Here is a 21214-nt window from a genome sequence, read left to right as displayed (position 1 = left end):
AAATATCGCCTCGCTGATTGGTAGGAAAAAGGTCCAGATGGCGTTACTGGGTAATTTTCTTGTATACATATGTACATCTTGTTTTTTGATCAACATAAATTCAGAACGATTGTGCTGCTGTGTACAAAGTCAAAGTGTACAAACACATCTGTTTGGGCATTTATTAACAAATATATAATTAGATTCTGAGATAACGAAGGGAGAGTCAAGTGTGAAGAAAGATTTATTCCGTTGAAAAATGTTTAGTACCAAGTCGTTGGACGTTGTGAGTTTCAATTCGGAATTGTCGACTACAAAGTAAGTTGGGTCTATTGTTACTGTAAAAGACTCAAACAGTCCCTTATTTTAATTAACAGTTGAAACGTCCTGCATATTTTCAGGTCAGAAACTTCCGCAAACGTTCAAACCACGGAAATAGTTTATACTGCCGGTGACACGCAAACCACTGAAACGAGAAGCATCGGGGTATACTATTCAAACTTGATTTTTTATTAAATTTTATAACTCATTTTATATAATTATTTCTTGAATAATGTCGTTATTATTTTGTATTCTATCAAATAAATCCTTTTGATAGAAAGATACATGTGTAGAATTCTGATAACAAATTATATTGTGTCAGATTCAGACAGGAAACGAACAAAAGGAAAATGTACAAGTAGATTATGACAAATTGGCAGAGTTTTTAAACAGAGTTACTCCAGGAGTATTAGAAGTCCTCGACGAAGCTTATGGTACCAGTGCTTTTGACGAGTATGATCCCGATGTCACGGAGGTATCCACTGCCAATATAAAATTACTGAAAAAGATAAATACCTTGAAAGAGTCGGATGCCCAGGTACGTGAATTTTTTAAAATAAAATTCGGTCATTACTGTACGCACGTGTTGCTTAACGCTAAACATTTTGCAGATCAAAATAAGTGACTTATCTTGGAGCACTGTCGGTGGAACGTTAGCGGTAGGCCACAGCTATACCTATCACAAGGCATGGTGCGATCATATCTCTGCCATTCAATTGTACAGTCTGACAGCTGATGATCTTATGGACGCACCTGTCAAAACATTGGAAACAAACGGATGCGTCACAGCACTGTGTTATCATCCGGTCGAGCCATCCATTCTTGTAGCTGGATTATCCAATTGTAGGTTTTTTTCAATTTCACCTATAATGGTTAAAGTGAGGTTAAAATAGATGTTGCATGAAATATATTTGTCATTGTAATTTTGCATATAGTTATTATAATTTTGTGCGACAGATGTCTAAGTTTTTATTAGCTTTCTCATCTTTTTAACGATGATATGAGAGTTTTTGGCACATAAACTAAGCAAAGAAATTAATTCTTTTCTTAGAAGAGGATTTGTTCGTCACATTGTTACATGCTGTGAATTTTTAAGGGATTTGCAACTTGTTTTTAGGGGACGTTTTGGTTTGGAATCTCAGGAACGACGATTCTGTCACACCTGTACACGTGTGTACGCACAGCGATTGCGTATCTCAAGTGTATTGGAGACCACGATCAGTAAATGACGTGACCCTGTTAGTGAGTTCCAGCAGAGACGGATACATACTGACTCACAAATTGTCGGCCAACTTTACTACCGTTCAGCTGCATAAACGGTATGTTCTGCTGGTTATAGTAGAGGATAACATTGCAATTGTAAAATTTTGTATAAGCAATCTCAGTTGTCATATTTCAGATTGAAGATAGTCAAGGAGCGAAATCCCGTAGAAAACGCGAGGCCACGCAGTGCCGGAGGAACCCGCGAGCGTGCTGCGGAAGCGGGATTGTGCATTACGAGCTTCGATTTTTCTCCGAAACACTCGAGCATATTTATCGTTGGAACGTTATGCGGTGGAATCTACAAATGCAGCTTGGACAGTGTGACTCCTATCGAGGGTTAGTGTTTTCTTGAAAATGAGAAAATCTTCGCGCATTGCAAATAAAAAGTATTGAATTGCAGGAGACGCCACGCTTATAGATCCAGTAATCGACGAGTATGAGAGACGTGATGGTAGTATCACGTGTATCAAATGTTCACCGTTACGTAATTTATTTGTCTGCAGTGCTACGGATAAAGAAGTTTGTATATACGATCTTGATGAGGTAGTAAATTTTATACAATTTCATACAATTTTACACTTGCAAAGTTTAATTTAATTTACTTTTGAAAATATTAATAACCATGTGTTGCAACAATAGTATTTTCAACTGTATACCTCTAATACCTCTAAATGCATCATAATAACCAAGTATAGATTGAAATTTTTTCATTCTAAGAACATGTAATTTTCGACGAAACATGACTTGGCTGATTTCACGCGAATAGTAGTCACTTATCGTTCAATGCTAGAGATAAAAGTCTCTTCAAAACATGTTTCAAAACGATCTCTCATGATAAATATGATAAACAAAGCAGAAAAATTTGTGAAAATTTATTTGTCAATTTTATTAAGATTTTAGTCGGTTCTCATTTAATATATATTTTTAAACAGTTTCTTAACTTTGCTCAGATATTACATAATTATATGTTACATGGGCATACATACAGCACGTTAGTCAACAAGTCATTTCTGTGGACAATACAGTCGTAGGATTAACGTGGCTAACGGGTAATCAAGATATATTCGCGGCGTATGGAGCGGATGTATTCGTAAGATTCTTCAACGTCATGGATGGTAAACCCGTGACGTGTGCCAAGTTCGAGGTGACAAGCAAAGAAAGCATCAGCAGCTTACGCATCAATTCTAAGAGGTAATGCGTACGCGCAAGATAATTAAATCCGGATGAGTCAGCGTTCAGAAACTCCTTTCTCTTTCTTTCCTCTAATTTTAGATACATCACAGTATAACGATAGCATTTATAGTCTGCTCGTAGTACATCTTCCTGGCACGTATTCTCCTCTGCAAAGAGAAATCGAAAGACAGAAGTCACTATTTTTATCTGTATTAAGTATATTTATACGAGGTGGCTAGCTAGAATTTCTAAAATAAATTTGGCAATAAATTCGCAGCATGTATAGCTAAAAATCCCGAAATTAATTCTAGCATTTCTAGAATAATCTTTTAACTATTTGCGTAGGAACTTGTATGTTTCTATATTTCGCCTTTGTTGTTAGTCATTCTTATCTCTGATTATGCAATTATTAATAGCACGAAGATAATGTACGAGGCAACATATACGTTATATATATATATATATATATATATATATCTCTTTTTCCCTTCTAGTTTCCTTATCTTCCTCTCTTATCAAGTATCTCTTATGTACATACATATGGATATTTTTTATGCACACGTATAAAGAGAGCTATTATAAGTAGCAGTTTATCGAAATCATAAGTAATTCCAAAGGAATAAATTAATAGGCAGCAATAAAAATCTATTTGCATATAAAAATATAAAATGCATTTACATTATGAATCATATGCAAAACAAATTTATATTTATATTATGATGTTACAGAACACAATCAGAACTTCAATATTTATCTTATTTGTTGCAGAGACATGGTAGCTGTTGGAGATGTGCGTGCGAATGTTGAAATATGGAAATTTCCACGTAACTTGTTTTGAATATAGTTCTCACTGACGCAAGTGCTTGCTAAATGGACTTATCATCGCCACATATGCTTTTTTTGATCGCACATGTGTATGCAACACTTTTTACTGAAATAAATTATTTGGAACAATAAACTCTTTCGAACTCTCACTTCACACGTTACGTTCGTTCTTTCCTTGAGTAATGATGACAACGCAATTCTTGAATTAACACTTTTATTAATCGATAACTTTGTTCATCTCGCATCGGAACTTCTAAGACTATAAATATTCATCAAGATAGACTGTTCCTGAATTAAATAAAAATATGCATTAATCAATTATACATATATAAGTTCTTTAAACAATTGTTGGAATAATTTAATGACATATTTTATAGTCTGCCCAATGTTACTTAATTTTATCTATTAATCCTTTGCCGTGCGAATTAGTTTGGCCCTTAATCCCTACCACGAGTCTGACTCGTGATTTTCATTTTTGGCTTAGATTCCGTACGATCCTGATGGGTTAAAATATCTCTGTACAGTTAAAAAAATAAATTTTACCTGTGTACAGCCATTCATGAAATTGTACGATCTGAAAGAAAACAATTTAATATATGGGATATAAGGAAATAATTTTATTGTATTAGGTATATGCAAATGTTCAGGTACGATAAAGATTTATCCTAAAAAGGACAGAGTTTGTTGCACGTCTCGTCGTACCTGTTGCCTTGATGTTCCTTGCCCTGAAAAGGGCAGTTTCTTGCATGTCTCTTGGCATGCCTGTTGCCCTGAAAAGGGCAGTTTTCAGTTTTGTTCTGATAAGAACAGTTTGAATATTTTACCGTATTCATGTTTATTGTTTGAACTGAGAAGATGCAGCAACATTCATATGCATTTGCGGGTCCTGGGTGGGACCCTAAAAAAAAATGAAAAGATTATGAGGAGAAATCTGGGATTTGCTTGGGATACAACAGGATATACCATGAGGAAACAAAATTAAAGGTGATTTTCTTGTAAATCTTGAATAATCAGGATCTTGTAGATTTTCAGTATAATGTAAAGCTTCTTTTTTTTAAAAAAAAAAGGGATAACAGGAAAAGGATATGAGGAGAAAAATAGGACAATTGAAAACTTCTTCTCCATGGATTTTTTCCTTCGTTTCTTTCATGAAAAGAAAGATGTCGGGAGTCCTCCAGTTTTTCTCAACATGCAGACTCTAAAGATTCCTCCATATCTTCTCAACGCGTGACAGCGTTTCTTTTTAGCGTGGAACTCGTCAGACGAGTTCACAACTTGTTCCTCCATCGTTTTCTCTCAACTCCCTCATCCGATGTCTTCTCGAACGCCCAATAGTTATGCTATCTCGGTTTTTGCGTTTACTTCCTCCTTCTTGTCCTTCTTCTTTCTCTTTGTTAAACAACATGACATGCGCGTCATGCAACTCGCATAAATGTCTCCAAGTACAAACTCCGTCCCCGCGTAAATAGATGAATAATTGCGCTGCGCTGAGATATACTCTGGAAGTTACTCAGGGAGAGAATGGGGACGGAAAATTCTGGTAAAACGCTGTCATGGCGTTCCTCTCTTCTCTACTTTTCTCTCGCGTGAAAACTCCGTTTGGATTTTCCCGCTTCATTATCGAGGAACTGAAATTCCGGCGTTCTTTGTCGTTTTCGTCACCTTCGGCCGGAATCAGCTTCCTGTATTATTGCACGCCAAACTTCTCGACTGTTTTCTCTTGCTTCCTCTTTCGCACCTTCTCTCTTCATCGAGCTTTCTCGTGTCTCTTCTCTTTTCTCTCTCTCTCTCTCCATGCATCTCTCGTACATTCACACATACTCTCTTCCTCTCATCCGGTTTTCAACTTCACACTTGCATTTTTTTCTTTTTTTTGGTGCCTTTTATATTCAAAAAGACATTTTCTGGTCGGTTTTTCTTCTTGGGAATCTTGACACCCGCCTCGATCACTCGCTCGCATTCAAGATCTCGCTCTGCTAACGAGCGGAGAGCGTTTTTATATATACTTGCTGCTCCGCTCTTCGCTCAGTGTTTTGATGATCATTCGCGCCCGAAATACTTGCATTTGTTCTTCTTTTACTCTCCTTCTTCCTCTTTCTTCTCCGTACATTCATTGTACTTGACAGTACGTCTCTCTTCTAATCGAACGTCACTAAACTCCCGTTCACTTCAGTCCTCTTCCTCGAAGAACGCACCAGCATTATAAACGTGCAAAGCAAAGTATAATATAAACAGTTACACCTCTAGATACAACTCTTCTTCTCGACAATACCGTCGAGTGTGCTTTTAAGCGGACAGAGTTTCCGGAAAACCTTCAACCCTCTTTCGCGTCCGCGTTATTCTGTTTGAAATTTCACGACCTGTGTCTTTCAATATTTGCCTTTGATTGTCTCCAATCATCTGCATCCTGCATTCTGCATCTTGTCGACATCTTCTCAATCGATCTTCACTTCGTATTCTTTTCTCACGAACGCCAAGAGCAAGAACGAAAGAAGAAATCACAACGATTCCTCGCTGTAGTGTGCTTCTCGATAAAATGCAGTAGCGAGCGAAGTTGGCATCCATCGACGTCACCCAACTCGCTATCTGCTCTTTCTCTGGTCTCTTCTCTCGGTAGATTCCCGTGGCTCTTCCTTGATGTTTCCTTCCTTCCTCTATTGCCTATTGCCTCGTCGAATGCGCAAGCACGAAACGGTTGTTTCGCAGCGAAAACAACGGGATGCGCATCAGAAGGTGACTGCTGTTGGTCGTCCATGTGCCCTTCACCTTTTTCCTTTCTCGTTCCTCGCGCAATTATGACGGTCCCGTCGTCGCCACGATGTCGGCATCTTGCATCCCCTTGAATCATCCCGTCTCGAGAACAGGTGAAAGGCTGCTCGGTCTTTCTTCTCGACTCGCTTGAATTGCTCGTCTCGAATACAACCGGCTGGAGGAATACTTCCCTTTCTTTCTCGAAGACAGTCTTCATTTTTTATTGAAGATTATTCTTGCCTTCGCAGACATGATAACTTCTTTTCGCAAGGATTCCACATTCTTGAGAAGACGCAAGTTCGATGTCGGACCGTCGTCGGGTGGACAAGACAACGATCGATGGATTAATTCGCTCTTGCGCATAATAACGATCCTCCTTTCTTCTATCTTCTGCTTTCCTCTCATATTTGTTCTTTTCGCACTTAATTCTCGTGGGTTTTTCTTCGCTATTTACCGGCGGTTGAGTTTGGACTTGAACCGCTCGAACAACTCAGCGATACGGGCCAGGCTTACGGCTTCCGGAAATCTTCCCCTCTCGCGTAGCAAAATAATTCTCTCCCGCTTCATCAGTATCCGAGGGGGGCATCCACAAACCCCCGCGCACGCGCGTTTATCCCGCTTATTTACAATTGCTTAAACGTATATATCGTCGTTTACATCACTATCGTCATTTAGCTTTGATCGATGCTTTCTTCCCTCCAGCTCTTCGTGTAAAGAGTTAGACTATCAATCGCGCGATACTGTTTACCTTCCAGTTGGGTTTTCAGAAATTTCAACTATTTCGTTTTTCTTATCTTGCTGCAAAACGGATTACAGTCTTGTGTACTCTAGAAACGATGACGATAATTATGCGTTGCATTTCATCGCGTTTGTGACAGAAATTGTCAGAGGGACACAGAGGGAAGAAAGACATCGTCGCCATCATGTCATCATCATCATCATCACAGAGATCGCGACTCAATTATTTTTACAACTATTATTAATTTCTTTTAGTAGACTCGCACTTCTCTTTCTCACACAAGCAAACTAACGCACGCACGCATGCTCTTTCTCACTCTTTTTCTTCAAACAACGAAATTAATATCATTGTTTTTTTTCCTCACAATCTTACTGGCGTACATTTTGTATCGATAAAAAGAAACTGATCTCACTTTCCGTAAACTTTTTTTATGACGCTTCTTACCGATTCGAGCGATTGTATTGCACAATCGTTTAAATCATTTATCCAACTCGTCAGATCTCCAAGATTGTAATTGGTCATAAATCGTTAATGATTATGAGGATTATTAATCATTAACGATTCTTTTTTTGCAAATACAAAATATACGCACTACATGTTATATAGACGAGCCGTTTATTTCGAAAGCGACTAGTTCTCTCTAGAGACTAACGTGTGTATATCATGTCAATTTGTTTCTTCGCATATTTTGTTAATATTTACATAATTTTTCGAAATTTCGCTCACGCTCGCTTTCAAGAGAAACGACTCGTGCGATACTGACGCACACGTTTTCTTTCTCTCTTCGCCTTTTCTCTCCGTATCGTGATGCTATATTTTCATCATCAGTTTTTTTTATATTAAATTAGGTTTTACATTAAATATCATCAGGTTTTATATTAAAGCAAACCAGAGTTCGGGGAAATAATGCTCGGTATAAAGTGTAAACATACGAATAAAGAACAAGACACGAATAAACGTGCGTTGCGTGCTCGAACGCGAGGAGGAATACGTACACACAGGTGCAAAGAATGAAAAATTAAATGACCTCTTTGTCTTATCGCAAAATTTCACGAAACTTTCGATGGCGTCGCTGATATAATTTTGAAAACTTTTGGCATCGTTAAATCCGCGCTACTGCGTTTATGTACGTAATACTTTCACATTTACATTTTTGTTGTAAAAGATTTATACAAACGTATTGTATACAAACTTATTAAATAAAACATATTATATATAACAGTATATATAAATAAATATAAATAAACATTCCAAAGAAATAAATTAAATATTCATGTTTATATATTATAATAATTTTGGAAAATGAAACACACACATGAAACACGCACGTGACACAGCAATGTGTGTATAAATATTTTATAAATAATAAAATATTAAATTGCAACCATTGTACATAATCGATTAAAATTTTTAATTTTATTTCAAAATTGAAAAATATTGCAACATTTGAGAAGTTTCCCTTCTCTTTTTCCTGATTTATGACGCCATCAATTATTTCCGGTTAATTAATCAGATTTTACGTGCAGATATTCCACCCGCGTGTCTAGGGATTAAAGATTAAAGAAGAAAAAATAGAAGCTTATGCACTTATTTATCAAGAATCGCTTTCACGTGCACCACAGACGAGAAGCCATGTTATGCTCATCTATCGCTTGTAATCGATGTTCTTAATATTGGCATAGATTTTTCGTTTCAGGAGTGAAACCTCGTGCGTGCGTGTGAAAACGATTCTAATCTAAAACGACACGTTTTTCCGAAGCAAAGACGCTGTCTCCCCAATCATTACTCGCGCTTATACATTCACATCATGTCGCTAGCTTGCACGAAACTGAATACTGAAATATCGAGAGTTAAATGAAGGCCAAGATAAAAAGTAGCACAGCTGGAAATGCATAAAATAATTTTGCTTTTAGCATAATATGCACATGACCATCATCCTTGATTTTTCTCTCTTATAGCAAATAATAAGTATCAATATTTAACTAAAAACGGTGATGATGGATTGACAGGAAAAACATGTCCTCCTTGGAGAAGGAAGCTCTTTTCTACACACACACACACACACGCACGCGCGCGCTCGTTCTCTTTCTCTTTGTATGTGTGTGTGTGTATATTTCTATATATATTTTTTTATTCTCGCTCTTTCTTTCATTCTCTCAGTTTTTGGCACACATGCATCCCATCGCATTCAGTACACTTGCATACACGCGTTTATCGTACGGAAATACACTAAAGTATATTATATATATATATATATATATATATATATATATATATATATATATCAAGGTACATGGTCTCTATATTCGCTCAAATAGTCAATGCATCTCGCCGCACTGGCGAACAATGATTTTCGTCGTCGTTAGTAGCGACGACGCAAGCGCGACGATCGGATACCCCGTAAATCGTACCTTTTGCGTTCCCGCGAAAGCGTGACGCTCGTTTCTCTCCCCGAGATGCGAATTGGAGAGAAGAGAATCGCGTGTAATTGCCGAGAGGTATCCCGCATCGTTGGGATCGCGCGGTCGCTCTCTCCGTGTTGTTTGACGACAACGGAAGGAAAGATTTAAAAAATATTGTCGACGATGACCCTCTGCGTGTCGAGGGTGAATATATAACATGAGATACCCGCGAGAGAACGAGAACAAAGAACTCCTCCTCCTCCTTCCGCCATCGTCGACGAACGAGCTTTAGCGCCCCTCAAAATGTCTTTTTTTTTTTAATTGAACGTTCATCGGGTTTGATGAGGCGCGCGAGTACGCGGCGTGGTTTTGTAGCAAAACGCATTAATTGCATTTTTACGAAAGTATCATTGTCGTGATAGCGATGCACGAGGGAGAGAGAATGAATGTTGTTATGTCATATAAGATAATATATTATATATTATTCTTGATACATGCAAGAGAGAGAGAGAGAGAGAGACGCGCTTCCGCGATGTTCTCAAATGAATAGGATCGATCGCTCATAAGTAAGCCTGATTCCGCTCGGGATGCCACAGGCGTATTGGAAGGATTAAAAGCGCAAATACAGCAGAAATATGTCGCAATATATAATCTATATTCTCTTATATCTGAGAATCACATTTCCACTGTATTTTCCAGTCGTTCTCTCTTGCGTGTGTAGTTGCGACACTTGGTCGGCTGGAGATTGATACGATTCCTAAATACGAATGCAGAATGTCGTGCCGCGCCACGTACTTACGCAATCCCGGCAATCATACTCGCGTGAATGCCCGCAAGACGATCGAGATCGAACTGCGTGCCTCAGAGTTTTCTTAATAACGATTAAAAAAGATTCTTAAAAATTAATTAAAGATAAAACGAAGACGAGAGGGCTTATAAATGTCGGGCAAGAGTATATGAGCGATACGAAAAGAGAGGGCAGCACGAGGCAAAATTTAGCATCGAACCGATTAAAAACTCACGGAGAGAAGAAAATAAAAGCCGAAGGAATGTACGATGAGTTAAACAACAATTTAACAATCGTTTAAATTAATATCATCAGGGAGGGATACGCGCACAGTTTTTTCTTCTTTTTAAAGTCGCGGGATCCTTTGTGAAACACATGGGACCGTGAGCGCTTCTCGATTAACAATTATACACACGAGATAGATATAATTATAATTATTATAATATAATAATTATACCTATCTTCCTTTCTCTCTCTTTTCCTCTCTCCTTCATACCATTTCGTTTCGCTCTATCAAACCTCTGCCAACTTAATTCTAAATTTAAGGCTTATTTAATTAATCGACATAGTGTTTCGTGTGGTTGTGTGTTCGTTTGTGTCCCTATGTTACTATCAAACGCTCGGTATGATGAGACGAGAGCGATAATGCGAATTTTCCGAAGATCTTTGGCGAGTATAATCCTCACCATCGACCTTTTCCCCTTTCATTGACGAGGGAAAGTCTAAGTTGCGAGCGAGCTTGACAATCATTCAGAGTACATTCTGATTTTTGTCTTTCTCGATGAGCTTCAACGTCTTCGCTTTATGTATTTGAAAGCCTGCGTTACTCTATTCGACAATTCGCGAAATTCGGAATTCCTCTCAATTCTGTGTAAGGAAAGTAGTCTCAAAAGAAATTTATAGAGAAAAAGTTACGTCAAACGTCAAGTCGATTACGATAATCAACAACATGCTGTCGCTTTAACAAACCATTTGCTTCCATAAAAATCGTTTTTCGTTATTTCGTCGATAATTCGCAAGATAAGTGATAAAAAGGATTGTATTAAATCTTTGCGGCGCGTGAAAAAGTATCGAAATCGTTTGCTCCTCTATCTGCAAAATTTCTCTTAAAAATGCATGTTATATTACTTCGGTAAATATAAAAAGAGAAGAAAAATAAGATATGTTAAAAAGTAATAATTCCTCCTGTGCAAAAACGCTATTATTTGTTAAAAAATGTATGCGCATTTGACTTTTGTCTAATTACGAATGTTTATCGAGAATTAATTCTTTCTTAACGTTCCTATTCGTTCAGAAAACAAGAATTCCTCAAAAAAAGATAAAATCTAATTTTTTAAACTAAAATAATTGGTTCTGTATTGAATCGTCTTTTTAAAGAACTTGTGTAATAAATTAGTAAAAAAGCCTTGGAGAATTTTGCAACTGAATCCTTGAAATTTTAATAGCTTCCTCCTCACTACGAAAAACCGCAAAGATGATATACGTACACAAATCGTACATATGTTCCACCTCTCTGAAAACCGAATACGTGCCACGCGATAAGACAATTTCCTGTAAAACAAATCGAAATCGAAATCGAAATCGAAATCTCGTATTCTCAAAGAATAAAATCTCCGGTATTTGACTGGTAATTAAAAAACGAATTATTGGGACTTCTCCTCTCCCTAGGAATTAAGATATTTACTTATACTTAAATGCAAATCAAATTGAAACCGTTTAGGCGACATAATACCGACTTTATAAATATTTTGTAAAAACAGTTCCTCCCTTTATCATCCTACAGTACGACATCGTTACTACGAGAAGTTGTAGATTCGTCAGGAAATTCATCGCGATTGAACGAGGCGACCCAGATACGGAAAGAAGAAATCCTGTTTTCGCGAGAGCAAACAGCGCCGCGGCTGCAAACGAAAGAAGTCTCACGGAATTATCAAAAGCTTCGACGGGATATTCGGACGACGCACGATAATCGGCCTCTTCGAGATTTCCGCGGTTTTCGGACGCATGTGTAAACGCGAGAAATCAACGGACTGCGGAATTTATTGGGACGGTCGCCTCGAGGATCGAATCCACTGTTTCCCGTTCATCGATTCTCCAAGAAATCCCGCCCGCTTTAAGTTCAAGTCTACATTGCGATTTTGTACGTTACAATATCACAATTGAAATGGTGACCGATAAATGTGGGTCCCGCATCTCGTTGGTCGGTCTTTCTCTTCCTCCAGGGAGATCACGACCTTCTCTTCGCGAGCGCCACCGCGCCTGCCGCCCTTCCGGGCATTGTTATAATACTTGGGGATCGCACAATGATCACTCGGTCGGTCTCCCTGTGTTTCTCTTCCGCAGAAACGAGATCAGCCTGATACACATTAATCAACTGTACACGTCCAAGTCCTTCACCTCTCATGAAAATGCACATTCTCTCCTCACTGGAGATGGCGATCACTGAGTCGTTCATTCGCTCACTCAATCCTTCGATCTGCCTTGTAAATCCGCATCGATTCCTTCGGATGACCCAACCGTACGTACGTCGGCACATGTTACAGCTACGAACTACGATTATTATCAGCTACGTTTGTGTGTATCTGTCTTATTAGTCACGATTACGACGGACGCGTTTCTTAAAGCCGCGAAGACAGACGCGCTCGGATTGTCACTCACTGTCGCGCATTTCCTCTTTTTTCTGTTTTTTTTTTTTCTTTTTTTGTTACCTATTCTCATTTTCCTCTATCATCCTTTGCAAATGCCTTTGCCCTCCGAAACCCTCCGAGCGCACTCACGCGCATGTCGGTCTGTCAGATAATAATACTATCGAACCGTCAGAAATTTATGTTCGTTAATAATTAAAGCGTGAAGAATACGGATGCGTTGCGTATCTCACGTGGGACACCGAGATTTAGAGAACGAAAGAGAAAGGGAGAAAGTGAAAGAGAGAGAAGAAGATAATGCAGGCTCGCATCTCTTCTTCCTCACTTCCCTCCCTTCCCTACCTCTGTTCGCTTCTTTATCATGTATCGCAAATCTGTTTACTCAACTAATAACATTACTATTTTACATTACTTATCATATTTAAGTTACTTTGCGTGTGTTCTTTCTATATAATTTATCATATATATAATACATGTACCGCGTGTATAGATATACATATATATATATATATATATGTAAGATACATACATATATACATGTATATATTATACCGATTAATTTTATCATTTAATTAAAAGCTAATAGTATCTATCGAATCATCACAGCTAATTTCTCAAGGAATCCTTCCCCCCCCCTCCCCTTTACGTATCGCCAAACGATTAATTCTCTGTCCATGCTCGCGACTTCTTTCTTCTCTTTTCTCATCCATATTCTTATTCGTTTATGCATTCTCGCTTACATTCTTTTCGCCGATTGTACGTTCACGCCACAAAAATCGAACCTGGCACCCATCGCAGCTTCCGAGATGTATCCTATGTTTCTACGCGAACATCCGCGAACGATCAGAAACTAGAGATCCTTTAATCGATCGCGAAATAACATCAAGGTAAGATCGGTAACACCATGTTTTTGCTAAAATGGTCATAACAGGAAATCCAAAAATTGTTGGTACTGTACTATTTTAGTTTCCGACCATCAACCGTAGTTCTTTTTCCAAAAAATTTGTCGGTTCGAAATGAACCTATACGAGATAATAAATAAATAAAATATATATTTAAATAATTATATTATTAAAAACGTTAGGCAAGACTTGATATCAAAAGATAATCTCCCAGAGATACAAAGTATTAGTTTGCTTCCAATTTTTTAATTCTACATTTGCTGCCCATTTTATTCTTCGTTCTTCGTCATAGAGAAATATTTTCGTGTATATACATATACATATACATATACATATATATATATATAACGTAATCTTTTTTAACAGAATTATTGCACTTTAGCGTAGAACCAGTGTTTATGATTTACAATACTAATGACTATATTTTCACGTACAGACACAATCATAGTGGTCATATATAGTTGTACTATACACTATATCTATTAGATTAGATTGGCACCAATCAAGATCGGGAACGTTATTTCACGATTCTGATTAAAAGGGTTTCTATCAGAAACGAGGATCGATCACGCCCGTGTGTCTTACAAGCGACGAAATTCATTCCCGCAGTCGAGATCGCGAATTGTCGATCGAGTTCGATCGAGATTATATGGTTTTATACGACGAATGTTATTTACACATTGTTTCTTCCGGAATCGCGATACATGTGTCTCGTTTGGCTTATTTTTCCGTCTTTGTCTCTCGTTCATTCATTTATTCACTCGTTCATTCACTCTCTCTTTTTCTCACCGGACGGCAGTGACTCTAATTCATTTCCTTCTCGTTTAAGGATTACGATCACATTCTGAAACCTTGACGATTCACCCGTCTCGAAACCCGCGCGTGTCGTCAAGATCGGAAGCTTGATCTGCATTTTAATCGCACGTCAACTTTGCCGTTCGTTCGAAAGACTCGTCATGATAAACTGAACTCGACGACTCTTGAAGAAGATGAAGGTCGCTTGTGATCCACGATGTTCTGGAATATTGGACATTTACAAATGGAACCAGCCTGTTGCGTTAATCATCGTTGCCTATAAGAAGCACATTGATCCGTGGAGAAGCGATAATTAACATAAAAAAGAATTGCACATATTTTATATTAAAAGAAATACACGGATTTATCGACGTATTTAAGAAATTTAAAATCACGCACGTTAGTATACACATTGTTGCGTATAGAGTGCAAATGATTAAAAATTAAGCGTGAATTTACAGGGCATTTCTGATTGCGATAAACTGAAATTTTTTTCCAGAAAACTGTACCAAATATTTTTTTCATGCAATGTATATCGCGATACAAGAAGGAATAAACAAATTACACAATGCAAAACAATTTCTGGAATTTCTTTTAGCTCCTTGTACCACCGGTGATTAAATTCTAGCGCGACACGATCCCTTTATCATTGATCCTTGCACGTAAACGCGTTAGTATTTCTTCACAGAATGATATACATCGCGCGGTACCAATAAATTACACGAACGATTGAAACAGCTGGACGAATGTGCCCTCGACACATGTAAAGACATATTTCACCTAGATTTGTTGTCTTACTCATTTAATGTGCCAATTGAAATATCGAGAAAGTATGCGATACTACGAACGCGTAAAAATGTATGCTCGAACCGGCGCGATCCTTGCGCTCGCGAATCGAATCGAATCGAATCGAATCGAATCGCGACGGCGAAAAAGAAAACCGACTCTCAAACTTTCTCCTCGCGTTTACGTCGTGGAGGGACATCGATTTTCTCTTGAAGCTACCAAGCGCACGGCGCTCGACAGCGAGAAGGAAGAAGTCGCGCGCGAATGCGAGAGCTCTACGTTCGACGAGCGTTGTTCATTCATCTCTCATCTGTATGCCCCACCAATAATCTCGGTCGTTACGAATCAATAAATCGATCAACAGATCGATCGATTGTCATCTCCTAACCGCGCGACCGCTGTTGTTGGCTGTTACATAGACACCGTCTCGAAGAAACGTCTTACAAAACTAGAAATATAGAGCGAGCGAAATCGAAAAATTGAGAAAACTGCGCGTATTTTGATATATCGTTTCTCCTATCCAGCAGGATGCGAGTTCGTATCCCCAATCGCGCATTCCACTCTCTCGCGTTATCTCGCGAGCTCATCCTAAGACTAGTCACTTATCAAGAAAGAATTGACGTAAGGAGACATATATATACAGTTGAAAGAAAATTATTGCAACTTATCCGGAAAGTTAAAAGGAAAAAAAAAGTATAACACTAATTAAAACGCTACATCAAATAATTTTGCTTAGTCTGTGGCTTGAAACGATCTTGCTTGCGACAAAGCAAAGGAAGAAAAAGAAGAAAAATAAAGAAGATATAACGTGAATCTTTTAAAAGTCTACACCGACGGAAAACCCGTCACCGATTTGACGCACGATGTCAAATCGATCGTATTCTCCACGCTGCTGTGTATATCGTGTAAGGCCTTATCTTATTACTATCATCGTTAGCATTATCCTTAAATGTTATCGTTAACATTATCATATAATATCGTAGATTAAATCCATTTGCTCTGCCCAACGTGTGGACAGAAGTGGTGCGAGTTTGATATGACAACAGCGCCCGTGAAGTGTCATCGCGAACAACGAAAAACCTTATCATCTCTTAGACCTGTGCTAGCACGAAAAAAAAAGAACACCGAAAATCTTTCCGGACTCGCGACACGAAGAGAACCAACTCTTCGAGGACGGGTTGAATCCTTCGCGCTGTGACGTCGGTCACCGTTAACCGTTGTTCTTGATTTACTTATGGACTTTCTGTCAGGGACGCTCTTTAGTTTAACTGACATAGTTGCCGAGTCCTGCTTCTCCATTATAGATACGGTCATCATTTAAAAGACGATCAGTTAATCTGATGTTAATTAACTAAGACTGTGGATAGTCGTGTTGAATAATCGCGACGCTTCTCCCGTCCCCGTGTCTGTATGTTTAAATAAAGCATCGGATGGATTCGGTATTTCGATTCTTTCTAAATGTAATGGCGAAACAAGAGGTCCGCGAAGCTCCTTAATAAGTGTAGATTGAGTCCGTAATTCGTCGATCATAAGAGATGTTGCTTGCGGCATCATCATCGTTTTGCAACGGTCCTGCCAGAGCAATATTCTCTTTTGTCTCTCTCTCTCTTACTTGCAGTCGTAAAAATAAACCATCAGATTTACGTCACGTGCAATTCATCGTCAGTCATTTGAACGTTGTTGAATAGTTGAAACATGCCAAGTCAGGCACGAGAAATGTGGTCAAAGTATGGATTCGTCTCGCAATGTCATAACGATTATTATCATAATACATCCGTACGAAACAGTCACGTAACTGAAGCGTTCATTCGACAACTACGCATCTGTCATTCACATTCTCTTTCTGTATATACCTCGATCCCTTCATGTTACCCCACGTCGGCGTCATATACGTCGATTAACTGCCAACCCTTTATTCTACCGCACATTCAGACAAACTCAAAATTATACATGTTCTATATACCTATAGTCCGCGGATAACGCAGTATAAAATAAAAGTATTTTCAACAACAAAAAAGAAAAAAAAAGAAGAGAAGAAAAAAATGAAAAAAAAGAAAAAGAAACGAAAACTAAAAAGAACTGCTTGAAATGAAACTACGTGCACGCGTGCGTGTCTCCGTTGACTCACGAAAATGATCAAGTCCGCGAGAGAAATTCAGTCAATGAAGAAGCATACTGATAACGATCATTAGTCGGGCAGTCGTTAAACGAGCGAGTTGTTCGTCCAGCGCGCTCCGCGCGGCAACGAAGCGGCGAAATTGCACACGTCGCGACGCCTCTGACGTCGCTGTTGTCCGCGAGCGAAGCTCGACGAGGTAAAAACGCGTACGGGGAACACCAGCGGCGTCTCCGACGCGGGCCCGCAACAAAAGTTGCTTCCTTCTTTTCTTTCTGGCAAAAGCCAAATTGCGAAAAATAATCGCAGATATGCTCTTTTATGTTTTTTCCTCGACACATCGACATTGAAGCACATTCGAAAAGTCACGCGAAATAAGACAGCTCGCAAACTCGCGCTTATCGTCTCACCAAACTGAGAATGTCCCATTTAGCTTTTTCTCTCGCGCGTCTCCGAATGTTACGTAGATATAATACATATGTACGTTAGGATTACGCTTCTGAGGGGCTCTTCTTACGCTTCTCCGTCATGTACTTATAAGTCTTTAGTAGTATAATGATAATCTAAAATACAGTATTACTTACACCTCGCAGAGATGGCGCGTGTATGGTGGAGAGTTCCAGAAAACGCAATATATGCATATATACACATATACGTATATGTATACATGTGCGTATATGTGCATATATGTATATAACGTATGTGTATCTCGCGTGCACATCGATCGGGACGATGCCAATGTACGAAGACGTCGTCGTTGTCGTCATCGTTTTCGCCGTCGTCACGGGTATAAGATGCAGTCAACGGTTTAAAGTCTCTCTTCTATACGCTGGATGTACAATGGCTTAGCATAAAGAACGACGGATTAGACGTTCACTCGCGCGATAAAATCGAAAACCCACGTGATACGCGGCCCGTACCATGCAACACCAATCGCCACTATCATCATTATCTTGCTGTCCTCTTCACCCGTCTACCGATAATTCTATTATTATCAATGACGATACCGTGCGGTATCTGATACCCCGAGCGCTGCTGACGGTCGTTTGATGGTATCGCGAACGGCAGCGATGGTGGTGGACGCGTTGGTCCTCGGGTATCAGGTCTGGACGTTTAGCACTATGCGCAGCTGCTTTGTATACTCTCTGTTCATTTGGTGGCAGCTGCTCATCAGCTCGCAAGTCGTGTTCGTCCAGCGACTCGGGGGCTTAGGCACACTCGCGGGCGACGGCGTCTCTGAAAACTTGGCGCCCGCGTAGAAGCTGTTGTTGGTCGGACTGCTGCTCGGACTGCGATGGTGCTCGGAGCGGAGCTGTGGTTGTGGTTGTGGTTGTGGTTGTTGCTGCTGCTGCTGCTGCTGTTGATGCTGCGGCGAGTTCCTCGCGCTCTTCGACGAAGAGCTGTATGGGCTGCAGCTCTGCCGACCGTCTTTCGGAGTCTTTCCCGTTGCCGCAATCGCGTGGCGACCGTTCTTGTATTGGAACGGCGATGATTTGCTGCTGGAGCGATTGTGATTTTTCTGCTGATGATTGTGCTGATGCTGGTAGCTGACCTTTGGCGACGCCTGCCGGTCCACTCTGGCGTTGCCGAGCTTGGGCGCTGAGTTCGTCATGGCTCGGATCTTTCTTTCTCTCTCCTCTTACTGCTCGTGTCAGCTTCTGCTACGATTCTTTCTCTCGTTCTCCCTCTTCACGAGACCAACCACCGACCCATCGGTCTGAAAACGGTTTAATAGCTTTTACATTTCTCTTCTTACTTCTCTCTCTCCTTTTCTTTTTTTCTTCTTATTATAATACAACAATTTATAAATTTCGTCAGTCATATCCATACGTCACAAAGGAATATTTGTGCTCTATTACAACGTTGTTATCAACTGTCTCTATATTTACAGGAAAACTTGCGATAAGCGGAATAATCAAATGTTTGAAAGAATGTTTTACAAACAAGCTCTCATTATCTGAATGCTTATTCCATGAATGACTAATGTTCCGTTTTTGGCTCTTGTTGAGATAAGTAGGCTTAAATAAGTAACAAATAATTATCAAAATACAATAAATAAGAATACCAGATAATTCGAATACCAATTTGAGATCAGAAGAATCGGTGATTCCAAGAATGAATTAAAAAAAAAAGAAAAGGATTTCCTTGAAAAGAAGAAACGTTCCTTTATTGCTCGGCGATGCTTATTGCCGAGCAATAAAGGAATACGAATATACAGGATACATATCCGAGAAAGAGACGCGACAAAGAAAGGAGCCGGAAAAATCTAGTGCATTTATTTTTACCGATAATGTTTGCAAGCTGTCCGCCTCTCGGAGACGATCCCTTCCTACCGCGGCGTTCTACGTGCTCGGCGATGTTCCCAACTGCGCAGTAATCACGGATATCCAGGGCAGAGCAGTGGTGGGGATGACAACGACAATGACGATGAAGCGGCGGTGAAACTGACACGGCACAACGAGACACCTCGGGAACCCCGTTTAGCGTGATGCTACCTCGCCTCCTCGAGCTTTTCGGCTCTCGCGGTCCTGCCAGTGCATGTACCTAGCAAATTCGACCACATCCGGTGACCGTTAGCCACCGTTAGCACGCAGCAAACGTCGTTTCTCGCCCTCGGCCTCTCCTCTTCCCCTTTCCGTACACACGCTTTCTCGCTTGCTCTCGCTCCCTCTCTCTCTTTCGCTCTCTCGCGTGCGCACAGATCCCTCTCCTCACACAGAGAACGCACGTAGAGCTCAGCTCGCGCTTCCCCGACACGGCAACTTCCCTTTGCAAAGATGGCCGACACGAGAGACGTTTGTTCGTCTTCCTCACGGCCGTGGACGATCGTTACGCCAATGGCTGATCCACTGGGCCGTTTGCTAGGCTGCTCTCGTTGGCCTCCTCGTTCTCGAGCGTATTCCTGCGCACTTCCGTCCCTGAATTGATCGAAGGATTCAACCTCGCGACGCCAACTGCACGCGTCTCGCGAGATTTGTCGCACTAGCACGTATACTCCGGAATACGCGTACAGTTTCACTCTTGCTTCCTTTCTTCTCTCTCTCTCTCGTCGTCGTGCGTTTTATGTCACTCCGCTGAGATCTTGAAAAGAGAAATGTTTCTCGCTCTTAACCTTCTGCGGCCAACGTAACACAGTAAATAACAGCCGCTATTCCAATTACTACCTTCACACTCCTCTCGGCGTTCCTACACTACTCCAACTCCAACTACTTGTGACTCGTAGAAAGACGTAACCCCACATATATATAGGTGTGTCTCCTTCCCCTCGAGATAGATCGGCAGAGTGCGCGTGTGCAAATATGCTGTAGTACAGTTGGCATTGGCTGCGTTTGGACAAAGCAGATCAGCGAGCGCTCGGTGATTGGTTCCTGCACTTAGATACATTCAAAGATATAACTAATAAAATGCCTTTGTGTGGTACAATGTTCTTTCCTCGAAAGCACCCATTGTTAATCCAGTTCAATAACAACTATGGTTAATAAGTAATTTCGTTTACACGCAAGGAAAGTCAGCAACAGCTGTTCGTGTTGAACAGATGGCTGTTACGTTTGGCTACGTATTTACAATAATACAGCACATACGAGAAAGAAATGTGGATGCTGATATAATATATTTTAATATGTTAATCACTTTGCACGCTTGCATTATTTGTCGAAGACAATCTGTCGAGACTTACTCGAGTTGACAAGATACTCGATTTTTGATCCAAGGTAATTAAACTTTTAACCGT

The 21214-nt window shown here is 39.9% G+C and overlaps 2 protein-coding genes across 3 annotated transcripts; one reads left to right on the top strand and one right to left on the bottom strand.

The window, feature by feature from the left end:
- The first annotated feature begins 42 nt into the window (after positions 1-42).
- LOC105279622 (WD repeat-containing protein 34) lies at positions 43-7193 on the top strand. 2 transcript variants are annotated; one of them, XM_011339500.3, is made up of 9 exons: positions 43-297; positions 381-465; positions 623-838; positions 912-1143; positions 1418-1619; positions 1700-1899; positions 1964-2082; positions 2552-2754; positions 3505-7193. In XM_011339500.3, the coding sequence occupies exons 1-9, from the start codon at positions 239-241 to the stop codon at positions 3572-3574; spliced, it is 1386 nt and encodes a 461-aa protein (XP_011337802.1). In that variant the 5' UTR covers positions 43-238; the 3' UTR covers positions 3575-7193. The 2 variants fall into 2 exon arrangements, with proteins under 2 accessions (XP_011337802.1, XP_011337801.1); XM_011339499.3 differs by having other exon boundaries at positions 45-297; positions 1964-2106.
- Positions 7194-9761: 2568 nt separating this feature from the next.
- Positions 9762-20716, bottom strand: LOC105279623 (proline-rich nuclear receptor coactivator 2). The gene is made up of 2 exons (XM_011339501.3): positions 19770-20716; positions 9762-19201 (listed from the first exon to the last, which is right to left on the bottom strand). The coding sequence occupies exon 2, from the start codon at positions 19094-19096 to the stop codon at positions 18584-18586; it is 513 nt and encodes a 170-aa protein (XP_011337803.1). The 5' UTR covers positions 19097-19201; positions 19770-20716; the 3' UTR covers positions 9762-18583.
- Between the last annotated feature and the right edge of the window lie 498 nt (positions 20717-21214).

This window comes from Ooceraea biroi, chromosome 9, assembly GCF_003672135.1.
Source record: "Ooceraea biroi isolate clonal line C1 chromosome 9, Obir_v5.4, whole genome shotgun sequence".
Lineage (NCBI taxonomy): Eukaryota > Metazoa > Arthropoda > Insecta > Hymenoptera > Formicidae > Ooceraea > Ooceraea biroi.
Note: the sequence above shows the minus strand (reverse complement) of the source record. Positions and strands in the feature narration are given on the sequence as shown.